Source organism: Neodiprion fabricii, chromosome 5 (assembly GCF_021155785.1).
Source record: "Neodiprion fabricii isolate iyNeoFabr1 chromosome 5, iyNeoFabr1.1, whole genome shotgun sequence".
NCBI classification, from domain to species: Eukaryota; Metazoa; Arthropoda; class Insecta; order Hymenoptera; family Diprionidae; genus Neodiprion; species Neodiprion fabricii.
In genome coordinates this window covers 7,464,128-7,476,089 of record NC_060243.1, presented here as the reverse complement: position 1 = coordinate 7,476,089, position 11,962 = coordinate 7,464,128, and the positions used below count along the sequence as shown (strand labels likewise).

Here is an 11,962-nt window from a genome sequence, read left to right as displayed (position 1 = left end):
TGCAGGCGGCAAGGTGTGCAAGGAAATTTACTTACGTATTCACCGCTCTACACAAGCCTGGCAATCTTACAATAATTGTCTAAAATTAGCTGCGTGGTCCGAGAAGCTGAGCCCACACACCGAATGACGCACGTAGCAATAATTGTATTCGTTTAATTAATACCAAGAAATCATTTGTTCCACATCCCCCTGTCAGTTCATCTGTCAATTAATATTACTTTGCGCATAATCACAACGACGCGGAGCTTGAGAAATTGATTCTGCCATCCGCATAAATTTGCGTTATATGATTCGGCCTGCCCGGGTCTCCGACCTCGTCCGTAATTATATTAATTTTGATTAATTGTAATTGTTCACTTTCAAATCTAGTTTCTAGATTGATACAGATATCAATGCATTACGCAGAACTGTACTTATTGAAGTAAATTGTTTGAGCCGAAACTTTGAGCGGAATAATGTTAGTCGACGATAATTAACGAATAATCAATTTCCGATATCCGAATACGTATTTCGGTTGCGAAAAAAAGTATCACATTTACAGTGCTCCTCGTTATCCTTGATTCGTTCCTTCAGCTTCAAGGTTCCATGGTGTAATGGTTAGCACTCTGGACTCTGAATCCAGCGATCCGAGTTCAAATCTCGGTGGGACCTGACATTTTTTTTCTTATCTCACGGTTCTTTTTTTACGTACTATGCGCGAACAGATGAATCAGGTATGTTTATAGTAATGTAAATCTTTATTAAATATAAATATAGAGTAAGGTATATTATTATAGGTACATGATATTTGCGATGCTACTTACCCATCTAGTTTTTGGTAATAATACAGTTAGTCGCTAAAATAATGTCTAACTCAGTCAACGGGTATCAAATTCACTCACCAGATAGTCAAGTTCGATGCATGTACACCCTGTGCCTATGGGCGATTCCTTAAAAATTCGACACACTTTACAGTATCTGCTGTATAAATTGATCACACAGTGTTGTGCAGCCAAACCGAGGCAGTTTAGAACCAAATGCATCGAACGATTAGAGGCCACTTAAAGTATGCTGGAATTACCAAGATGTCAATCCCCCACACCGCACACATGAAATCACAGTTAATGGTTCTCTACACGACTCTGTGAATGATATTTTCAAACCAATAATTGAACTTGAATAGCGACCGACAGGAAAACGACATTACGGAAGCATACTCATGCAGATATGTTCGAATAAATTACACTGTTATACGGTTAACGCAGTTTGAACAATGCATCACACGCCTTATGGTAATTCTATATGTCGTACCACCGTGAAAAACCGCATCCCATGCATCACGTGCGGTCCAAATAACGCGATACGATGAGACCAGTGGTACAAAGCGACGTAGATATTTAGCCAGATAAAAATGAACGACTTTTGGTAACTCGTCGGGAACATTTGATTCGATGTTCCCGATAGACGACGGCTTTGGATACATCATCCGATAAATGTTGACCACAAGTTCAACGTATCGACGTTCACCGTTTCGGTGTCTGCAGCAACTTGTTCTCCATGGATCTGATCTTGAGGCACTTCATGAGGAGCGCAACGATGGTAATAACAGCGCCAAAGAACGATATAACACCGAGAACGACGAGGACTATGAACCAGCTCTTGAAGGTTCCGATCCTCGTCGAAAAGTCACAATTACAATTTTCGTAGTCGGTAAGATTGAGGGCGGAAAAATTGACCGGCTTTAGCGAGATCGCGATCTTGGTTTCGTTGAGGACGTCGGGTTTCCGCTTCGCCACGCTCTGTGACTTCTTCACAAACTTGTACGATATACCGTAGGTGAACTCCTGTCCACTGAATGACCCTTTCCAGCTGTAATACTGGACGAGTAAAACATTTCCAGTCGACGTCACCGGTACCTGGATATTGTTTATGTCGGAGTGGAGGATGTCGCAGTAGGACCAAGCGAGCGAATCGTTGGTAAAGGCTCCATTGTAGACGGTGATTTCGTTACCAGGACAGTAATTCAGGCTCGAATTCCGCCTAGAATCTGTCGATCCTGACTCGTCCTCGAAGGAGTTACGTATTATCCTCAGCTGCACGAATACCCGCTCTCCAGTTTTTCCCACAAATTTGTAGCTGCACAAAGTGCTGGGTGGGTACCAATGCTGGAACGACTTGATGCTCTCCTTGGTACCCCGGTCCGAACTTTTGTATACAAAATCGCAGTGCTTCCGGTGCCTCGCGGCCTCGTTGTGCTCGGTTTTGGTCTCCTGCAGAGTAAGTCTGAACCCGTCGTGCATCACGGTACCGTCACGTTTGCTGAAAAATTCTACGATCACGTTCCGACCGCGTGATAATATTTCGGGAACGTTACCCTCGCCGCAGAATTTCGATATCTCGACGATCTTACCGTTCAGGTTTTCGTATATCGCCAGATAATCGCCGACGCAACGAAACCCGTCAAACTTCTCCAAGGACTTGTGTCGCCGTTTAAATCTGTGGTCGAAGAGGGCGCTGCTCTTCCTCATTTGTCCCATCGCCGTCTCCTCGAAAATCTTTTCACCCAGCCCCGAAGACGGAGAAAAACTCTCGTCGAATCTCTGTTCCGCGTTCTTCGATCCCGACGATTTTCTCCCCCCCTTTCCTCTTCCTCTTCTACTCTTCACCCTCCTCCGTCGGTTACCTTCCGTCATTTTTCGCCTCCCGTTAATCGTCTTCGGTTTCCTCTGTCTCACGTCGCTGCCGATTATCACCTCGTCGTCCTCGTCCAGCCGGTAGTCGAAGCTCTTCAAACCTCTTTGGTGCCTAGGTTCGTCGGAAGACTCGGTCTCGATGGGTGATTCCTCCCCTGAAGATCGCGCGTCCTCCTCCACGTGCAGGTCCTCGCAATTTTCGGTCCTGCATCCGTCCTGGACCGTGTAGTTCATCAGGCTAAAGATGTCGTCGGAAATACCGCCGATTTTAAACCTTCCCGAGGTCGACTCGAGCGATATTCTGCACCGCATTCCCCTCGGATATACGCCGGGGAATCCTGGCGAAGTGATCCTGCATTGACGCTGATAATTGTGGTTCGAACAATCCAGCGAACATTCGGCTGCCGAAGGTAGCGAATCGCCGTGTCTCTCCATTGCAAGGCGAACCGGAAGCACCGAAAATTGGGCTGAGAATATCACTGGATTCTTGTCGGCGAAGTTCTTGTCAGAATCCATCACGATGTTTAGTTCCGGACCTTTTCTCAGGAAGAGTCTGAAACACGTGTCGACGATTTCTTAGTCAAAAGAGCAAACATCGGAGAAATTATTATATTATGTTTTGAGATTAGTTTAACCCTTTAACGTTAAAAAAAAACGATTTTCTCAACCGCTTCAAATTTTTCTCAATCTAAATGTTTGAAAAATTACATTTTTTAAAAACAGTTTTTCAATTTTTATGCCGAATCAACAGTTTTTCAAATGAAATTGTTCAGTGTAAACTTTCTTTGGAGTATGTTGCTATTTTTCGAATTGTTTCGAGATTTTTAAAATATAGTTGTTTCGTCAAAGGGTTCAGGGGTAACACCACTCTAACGGCCAAAAAAAAAGGGCCATTACGATTCACCTTCATCTCATACTCCGTTTTCAGATTTTCCTCAAGTTAATTAAGGAGGTTACTCTTTCGGGTTTGATTTTTAAGTCACCTTTGAAATACACGAGTTTTATCTTTATTTCAAGCTTAGTTATTTCAAAAACGGTCTAGAATTGTTCAAGTTACGAAACACGTCGATAGGTAAGAAAATTTCTGACTATCCTCCCTCACGGTGAAACACCCCAACCTCATCAAAAAAGGATCGACGATAGGGCAAAATGTTTACGCGTACCTCGTTTGTCGCAATTCCAACAATATTCAGACAGTTTTTTTTAACGATACCTGTTTTACTCAATTTTTCTAGTTACTTTAACAAATGAAATTTTTCTCAGTGTAGCACGGCTCAAAACGTATAGCTTGCAGAATCTACCTGTCGAAAATTAAAATCTGTCTTAAAAAAATCCCTCGCTTAAAATGAAACTTGGACGAGATTCTGACCTGGTTGCATTTCCGGTCACGTGTCCGCAGTACCGTCCGACATCGTCCTCGAGGTCCTCGATGCCGTCAGAAAACTGGACGTAGGCACCGTGACAGATCGAGTCCCGAAGAGTTCCGACTTGAAGTCTGCGGATTCTCAGCTCTACGACCTAACAAGAGGATGAAATTAGGTTTTGGCTCATTAAAAACGGGGACATGCTTCGCCTGGATGCTTGGACGGGTTGAAGGTGTTACGAAAGTCTCTCTTCCCCAGCTAGGCGGACGGCTGTCTCTGCTAAAAACCGTTTGTCACACTCGCTAGCTCTGACGGCACGTATCGCATTTTACCCTCAGGGGTCAGGGGAAAACGACAAGTGCAGACTGTAGTTGGGCGACGTGTTTCACCTCTGGACCGCAGCTTCCTGCTTTTTTCATTAATTCTTTCTTTTCGCTTTTCTTTAATTTATTCTCTTCTTTAATTCGTCGTCTCGTTGTAAAATTTAATTTTAAATCAACGAGAATAAAGTTGAACACTTCGTTCGAATTCAGGTTATTAACGCTGATTCAAGTACCTGAAATCTATAATCAAAGATTTCCGAACGATATTTATCCCGGCGATTGTTCGATTAACCCTAATTGATCACTCCGGGTGAATTTCACCCCAAATATTTTTCAAGCTCACCGTAGAATTCGGAAATAGACGTTCACAGTTTTTATGCCAGAAATCTTTTCCTAATCTTACGCCAGAATTTTTTTTTTTTTCCGTTTCACCTTACCTTTGCTGATATTTTACATTATTCAAAGAATCCATTTTTGGTTAGGAACACTGAGAGAGAAAGAGTTTTTTCTACGACCCTTAAACAATACCTAAAGATTTTTTTTTTTATAGATATTGAGAACCTCATCGTTGAAGCGGGATATCACTTTTTTGGAGCTGGAGTGAATTTATCCCAGTGTGACCGATTTGGGTTAAAACAACATTTTTTTCTCCCTTGCAAAAAGAGAAAAACCCGGTTAGGTTGAACCAAAAAATATCGATAAAATAAAGACAGTCTTTACAAATGAATCGAAAACAACGGAACGTCCGAATTACCTGAGGATCTCTCAACGGTGCTCGAATCCTGACGACGCATCTGCCCATTCGTCCTGTCCAGTGAACCCATCCAACTGAAGTTCTGATGGTGCGGTTGCAGGCTGAAAAAAAAATTGCTCGCTTATATATGAAATTTAATAAAATGGGCTCTGATTATTTAATCTCGATCGATAATAACCCGTCAGTGTAAAGTAAAGAAGATAATCCCCTCCCTCATCAATTATCGCAATTCCGAGAATCCGTTTCCCCTACAGCCCGAAAGGCGGAATTTTATCGAGAGACTGCCGAGTATTTTTAACCTACCGGGTATTTTCCCACTGAGAAAAGCGATTTTATTTGGACATGGGGAAATAAGCGTGTTTTTATTTTATTTCAGACAAATAACGATCGATGGAAATTTGTTAATAGTTAAAAAATCATACTTGGCACAACTAAAATTTGATAAAGTTTGTTAACAGTAAACAAACTCTTTTCTCAGTGCCTTTATTTCGATCGTTTTTTTCAACAAGTGCCCAAATCTGGATACGAGTAGAATCGGTGTGTTTCACGGGTGTAACTTGCTGTATTTATACCGATGTAATAACGTATGCACCGTGCGTTAGGCGCCTAAGAGGGAGAACGTTTGAAGCACGCTTGTGGGCTAACAACAATCCGATGTCTTTGGGGCGAAATACGGCTCTCTGTCCCCCTCCGCACCCTCGAGTCCTGGAAAGTACCTCGACTTTTCCCGAGGACCTTTACCTCCTCCACCCCGAGAGCACGCCGCCGTCTCGCCGACCCCAGCAGTAGGTACGCAACTCCAACAATCATAACGAGAACGTGCTCTGAATATTTCAAGGAATCTATTGTTGTTATCATTATTTGGCGGAAAAAAAGACAGCGATACAGAGAGAGAGAGAGAGAGAGGGATGGAGGGAGGGAGGGACGGACTATTTTTAAGTAATTATTTGTACACATACATATATTGTACATAAGGAAACTCGAATATAGTTAAATAGAGGTTTACGGAGAACGCAAGGTTGCGAAGGGTTGGAGATAGGCGGACGAACGGAAGGAAGGGTTAATTTCGGGCGATACTACCGCAAATTGGTGTTATGAATTTCGGCGTATTAAAATCCCGGAATACGTGTACGCAGACGTTTTGGCAAGGGTGAGCAAACGGCGTCCCCTTTAATTAACTCTGACTGGACGGGGAATGCGTGAACGTGACTTACGGAAGCCAGATTCTTGAGGTTTTGCGGTCTGCTTTCCAATACACTTCGAACCCGGCTAACAAGTTTCCTTCGAACAAGTTTCGGACCGGCGAACGTCCGACTGTCGAAAAGGTATTTTCTCACCTCTACATTCGCGGCTGCGGAGAAACTTTTGATTGTGCGAAAAGTCGGCGAACGACAAACGGCATTAAGAATGATGAAAAACAATCGATTACTTTTCGTGTATGAAAATGTTGTAACGATCGGTTTTTTGGTTATTTCACTCCAGTGAACGACGCGATGCAACATCAATTTACTTTATCAAAGTATCAATTATGATCATTGTATCACTTACTAAGCGTATTATAAGTTTGATATTACAAGTAAGAGGTAAGTGAATATTCTCACTTAAATTTGAAAAATATTTTCAATCAAACTATAAATTATCAGAAAAACATTCTCGTTATTCAGACCAGAAACCGAAACTTACAAAAATCCGGGTTTCAAAATAACACGAAATACTCGATTAATCGATTAATTTTTCGATTACTTTCTTCGATGCATCGATTATTTTTTTTACCTCATCGGCAATCGCTAAACGCGTGATCGACTTGCACGCGTCGAAATTGCTTTGCGAATATCCACATTTACCTCGCGAAACGCCGGCGTCGCTGCGGCCTGGAACCATTTATTTATTTAGCCCAACTTTGTGCGATCAATTAATGGAATTAAACCGACCCTATTGACGGACCCTGGCCATACTGCAGGTACCTCCTCTCTCTCTATATACGATTTACCGACTAATTAATTGGCATTGATGCAGTCAATTCGATTCGAGTGCTGAGCCAAGTGCTCCGTGTGACGTCACACGATACGCAGCCGATAGCCGCCTCGAATAATCTACGAAGCATTTCGGCGATATTTTCATTCAATTTCGTTTCATTTCGTTTCATTTCGTTTCATACTGACCTTTGATACATTAATTTTTTTTCCTTTCTTATTTTATTGCAGGTGAAAACAGCCGCGTAAGCTGAATTCTATTCAAGGAAAATAGCGGATAATTGTATAAAAGTCGAATCGGGCTTGAATGTAAACGGAGAATAGAAAATTTGTCGTATTAAATGTTAAGCAATATATCAGGCATAATATTTAAACCACCGCGAAGATTAATCTAACTTGAATTTAGTGATATTAAAAATTTCGAACTATGCAATCAACCGGAACAATTATCCCGTTGTAAACTTCCATTCTTGAACAGGATAAAAAAAAAAAATTGCACTACTTAAATTAAATGAATAGATTTTAATTCGTTGAACGTAATGATGGGACAAAAATGATTCGGAAATGTGTCAAAAAATGATAAGGACGAACATTTCGTTACATAGAAATAATCTCTAGCACCGTTTCTAAGGTTTCTATTCATCTATGTACCTGAAATTTTTCCAAGCAATTGAACGGTGGCATAATTTTCGTAAGAGATGGAAAAAGTTGCCAGCAATCGATGCAATAAGATGCTGAAACTTTTCGCCGAAGTACCAGTTCAGTTATAATTATGTCAACATTATTAACAACTGCACGTTCAAAATTTAAAAGTTGAAGTAATTGAAACGCGTTCATTTCCAAGTTGCGGAATATACGTATACGTTATCCGCATATACGTATACATGTGATATGTATAAATACATTCACACCTGTTTATGTGTAAAGTTAAGAGCTTATTGTGCGGAAATTGTTTTAATTAACAAACAAGTAGAGATAACGTGATAGGGTTGTTTAATTGCAGCAACTCAGCCCAGTTAATTTCTACGCTGCAATATTCCTGCTGCACCGAGCGTATTATAAATTAACCGACGAACTGGCCGTCAAGTTAATTTTCAGAGTAGTGGAGATAACGCCATTTTTTACGTTGATAAACAGGTCTTGAAGTTTTTGTATAATTTTTGAATAAAAGCGATTCAAATGTAAAACTGAGCATCGTTTAATTGTTATTTACAATAAATGTTTAAAAAAAAATAGGTATTTTTTATTAAAATCCGAAATATCGTTCCGGTTTATACAATAAGCAAACTTTATCTAATAAAACTGTATCTTCATTTATCAGTCGCGTAGAAGAAATCTAAATTTGACACCTTGAACCCAAACTCAAAATTTGTGTTGACCGGTGTAACAGGTTCAAAATAATCATGTAAATTACTCTTGACAGAGTAACTCGCGAGAATCTTTGAAACATAAAAGAGAGATTGAGTGATGAAAATAAAAAAAAAAATAAATAAACAAACAAACGTAACGAAAGAAATACATCAAAATTTTAGGGCTGATCTCTCTCGGGCGGAGAGTCTGAAAATTTAGTGCTTTTCTTTCTCCGCGTTAAAAAGCGAACGCGTGAACAGCTGCGCCGGCACCCAGCCGTCAAAAAATCTTGACGGTTACGATTTATACTCGTAATATGTATACGCCGGGGCGTGTAAAGTCGGACTGCAATTCTCATGGCTGATCCCGTGACACAAAGTCTGTAACACGTGTGTAAAATAACAGCGCATAGACGAGCCGCTGCAGGGTTTCGGCCAAGTGATAATACAGCGAATGCACCACGGACTTATGTGAAATGCAGGCGTCACCCGATAACTTTTAAACGATTATTCAATCCACGGTCTGGTCGAGTAATTATCACGTTCATTCGGATCTTGGATAAATGAGACCTGTCATCCAGTTAATACGAACCCAACCAACGTCTGTCCTCATCATTTTTGATTGTGCTGTTTGAAATTTATTTTGTATTTGTCCCAACTTTGAAACAGTATCCTAAATCTTTTTTTACACATTTTTCATTCAACTGTTCAATAATTTGTTAACATTGAGAGCGATTATGAAAAGGACCTTTTCGTAAAATTCTCAAAACTGTGTTTTTCTTTTCCAAATGTTTTAAGACCGGACCCTTGATGAATCGATTTTTGTCTTCTTTTCAGCGCTTTTAATTCTTTTGATCAACTAAAACATTGTTTAAACGGTCTGAAAATAGTGAAAAAAATTCTCAAAATTTTATGTTTCACTCAGACCACATCTAGACCGGTTTCATTTTGAAGTTGATAAAAAAGAAAAGTTGAATGTGCCAAAAAAAAAATGGACAAAAATTACTCCACGAGGGAACCGGTCTAAAAATGTTCCAAGTGAAAAATACCAGTTTCAAGAATTTTTCGGGAATTTTTAGTCCGTTCAAAAAAAAATTGAAGTGCTGAAAAATATAGAATAAAATCGGCCCGTCATGTCTCGGTCTTGAAATGTTTCGAACAGAAAATACAGTATCCGAAATTTTTTTGAGAATCTTAGAAAGATCCTTTTCAAAATCAATTCAAATATTTGTAAGTAACTAAGCAGTTGAATAAAGAATATGAAGAAATTCAGAGTACAGTTTCAGAGTTGGTACAATTGCAGACTTTTTTTTTAAACAAAATCAGAAACGGTGAGAGTCAGACTTTGGTCGGGTTCATATGGAATTCATATACATATACATATATATATATATATAGAGTTTAGAATTAAGCGTCATGCGTTCTGCGTCTAAATAAACCAGTGAACTCTTCACATTTCTCATCTCATTTTTCTTCGTTATAAATTACGTTTATCGTTGTACAATAGTGACGAAGAGTGAATGTCGCCCGCTTGTTATCCGAGCTGGTGTTGCTCAGACGGAAGGAATGAACCCCAACTGAGAACGGAGATCGTAAATATAGATGCGATTATCTCCGAAGAAGATCCTCGGGCCATGTGGATGATATCCTGCTGGCTTCCAAGCTGCCGATGTGAAAACGGCCGCAAGTCTGCCCGAAAGCACGTGACGAAAGCCGACTTTGAAATCTAATGATCTGTCGACTGTCACGTTCGTAACTTAGGCACGAGGATCTTTAGCGTTCAAAATTCTCGCTTTTTGCTCGGGGTTGGTTGGCCACGAACCTTTTTACTTTTTATCCGTACATAGTCTACGATATAATCGTACATTTAGTTGTACCTGTTTAAAAATCTATTTAAAAATATTGCAGTATAAGGTGCTGGAATTATAAGCAAAAGCTTGGATGGGTATCGATCATGATTGATTGGATAGTAGATTCTCACTCATCCGGAAAACTATTTTTTCACAATTATTGAAACGGATATTCTTCTTTTCAAAACTCAATTTCAATACTGCCATTGTCGATGATGATCGATATCGGTGCAATGATGCGCGTACATTTACGTATAAAAATTGACTCTCTTTCGTTACTTTGACACTCCCGTGTTATTTATTTAAATAGTAACACCGAAACATCAATTCTGCATGTAAATTATTCTTCAACGCGTGATATCATTCCTAAAATTGTAAAATTAGCTTCGCCCATTGGATTAGCATAGATTTTCGATTTTGAATTTGAACTCGGTGATACGAGTCCAAGATTCTGAATCTCGATGTATTTTCTCAACAAGTTATTTCCTTAATCGCGCGGCTCTTTGTCTCATTTCGTACATGGTAGTATTCTAATAATTAATTATAATTTACATCGTCAACGCCTCACGGGTCTCGGAGCAACGAGATAGCGGCCGATTATGAAAGAAGAAGGAAAAATATAAAATTGTGATAGAAAGTATTCCGCTCGTAAAAGTCTCCGTGATTTACGTCGAGAGCTAGGAACGAATGATATCTGTGACAGACACGCACTCATCCTGAAAGCAGGACAGCTGAAAAAAGTACTTTCGATTGAAATATTACATACGCCGCGGTGATATCGCTATCTGGATATTTTTTCATCTGTCACAGAGGAGAAAGAGAGAGAGTTTGTGTACCGCATGTTGCAAGCATCGAGTTCTGATCGAGTTGCGGTGTTAAAAAGAGTTTCTTGGTGTATGATAAACGGAAAGGAAGTGAAAAGAAGAAGGAGAAAATCAAAAGACCTTCAAAAAAGAAGCTCGTGCAGAGAAGCCTCAGAATCAAAGCTGGTTCCGAGGCGCAAGGCAAATATTTACACAAACGAAAAATCCCTCTAAAACGCACTGCAGGTATTGTATTAAATATTTACACTTGCGTACGATTTCTCGTTATCTTAAAATGCGTTCAGCGGTTGTGTAAGAGAACACGTTTCGGTTACATTAAAACCGCGGTGTTCTAAAACTGTTTAATGTATAATACGGGATATAATTTAAACAGCAATTTCGGAACGGTCAACAAATATAACGCAATTTACAATATTGGAAATATATTTTATTGATTTGTTACTGTTCTTATCGCAGCAAGTGAGTACAACTGACATTAATTTCATTCCACTTCCAAATTCAACTACACTCGCTCAAATAATTACCTGTTTTTTCGTCGTGCAGTATCTCTAAATTTTTTCTCTTACATACACTGAGAGAAATTTTTAGTTCCGGTTACCGCTCAGTCCTTGACTTTTTTCAATCTTTACCACAATCGAAAAGTATAATTCTAGGGAGAAAATGAAAATTAGTTCTCTAGCCATTGAAAAAATTTTTTTTTAACGACACCTGTTTTACTGAATATTTCTAGTTACTACGACAAGTGAAATTTTTCTCAGTGCATCTGTGTCTTGAGAGTTACTCGGTCAATTTTGAGGTAAAAATATTGAAAATTTCCGTGACTCATGATTTTCTTGATAAAACGTTTCATTTT

At 39.7% G+C, this 11,962-nt stretch overlaps 1 protein-coding gene and 1 non-coding gene across 3 annotated transcripts in view; one reads left to right on the top strand and one right to left on the bottom strand.

The window, feature by feature from the left end:
• Positions 1-579: 579 nt before the first annotated feature.
• Positions 580-651, top strand: Trnaq-cug. Its single transcript has one exon. It is a non-coding gene; the product is annotated as a tRNA-Gln (tRNA).
• A 71-nt stretch (positions 652-722) lies between these two features.
• LOC124182812 overlaps positions 723-11,962 on the bottom strand; it is a 28,782-nt gene continuing 17,542 nt past the window's right edge. For both annotated transcript variants that reach the window (XM_046570531.1, XM_046570532.1), the window contains 3 exons: positions 5,114-5,214; positions 4,042-4,190; positions 723-3,225 (listed from right to left, as the gene is read on the bottom strand). In XM_046570531.1, the coding sequence (XP_046426487.1) occupies positions 1,503-3,225; positions 4,042-4,190; positions 5,114-5,214 (1,973 nt within the window). In that variant the 3' untranslated portion in view covers positions 723-1,502. The remainder of the gene's footprint in view (positions 3,226-4,041; positions 4,191-5,113; positions 5,215-11,962) is intronic.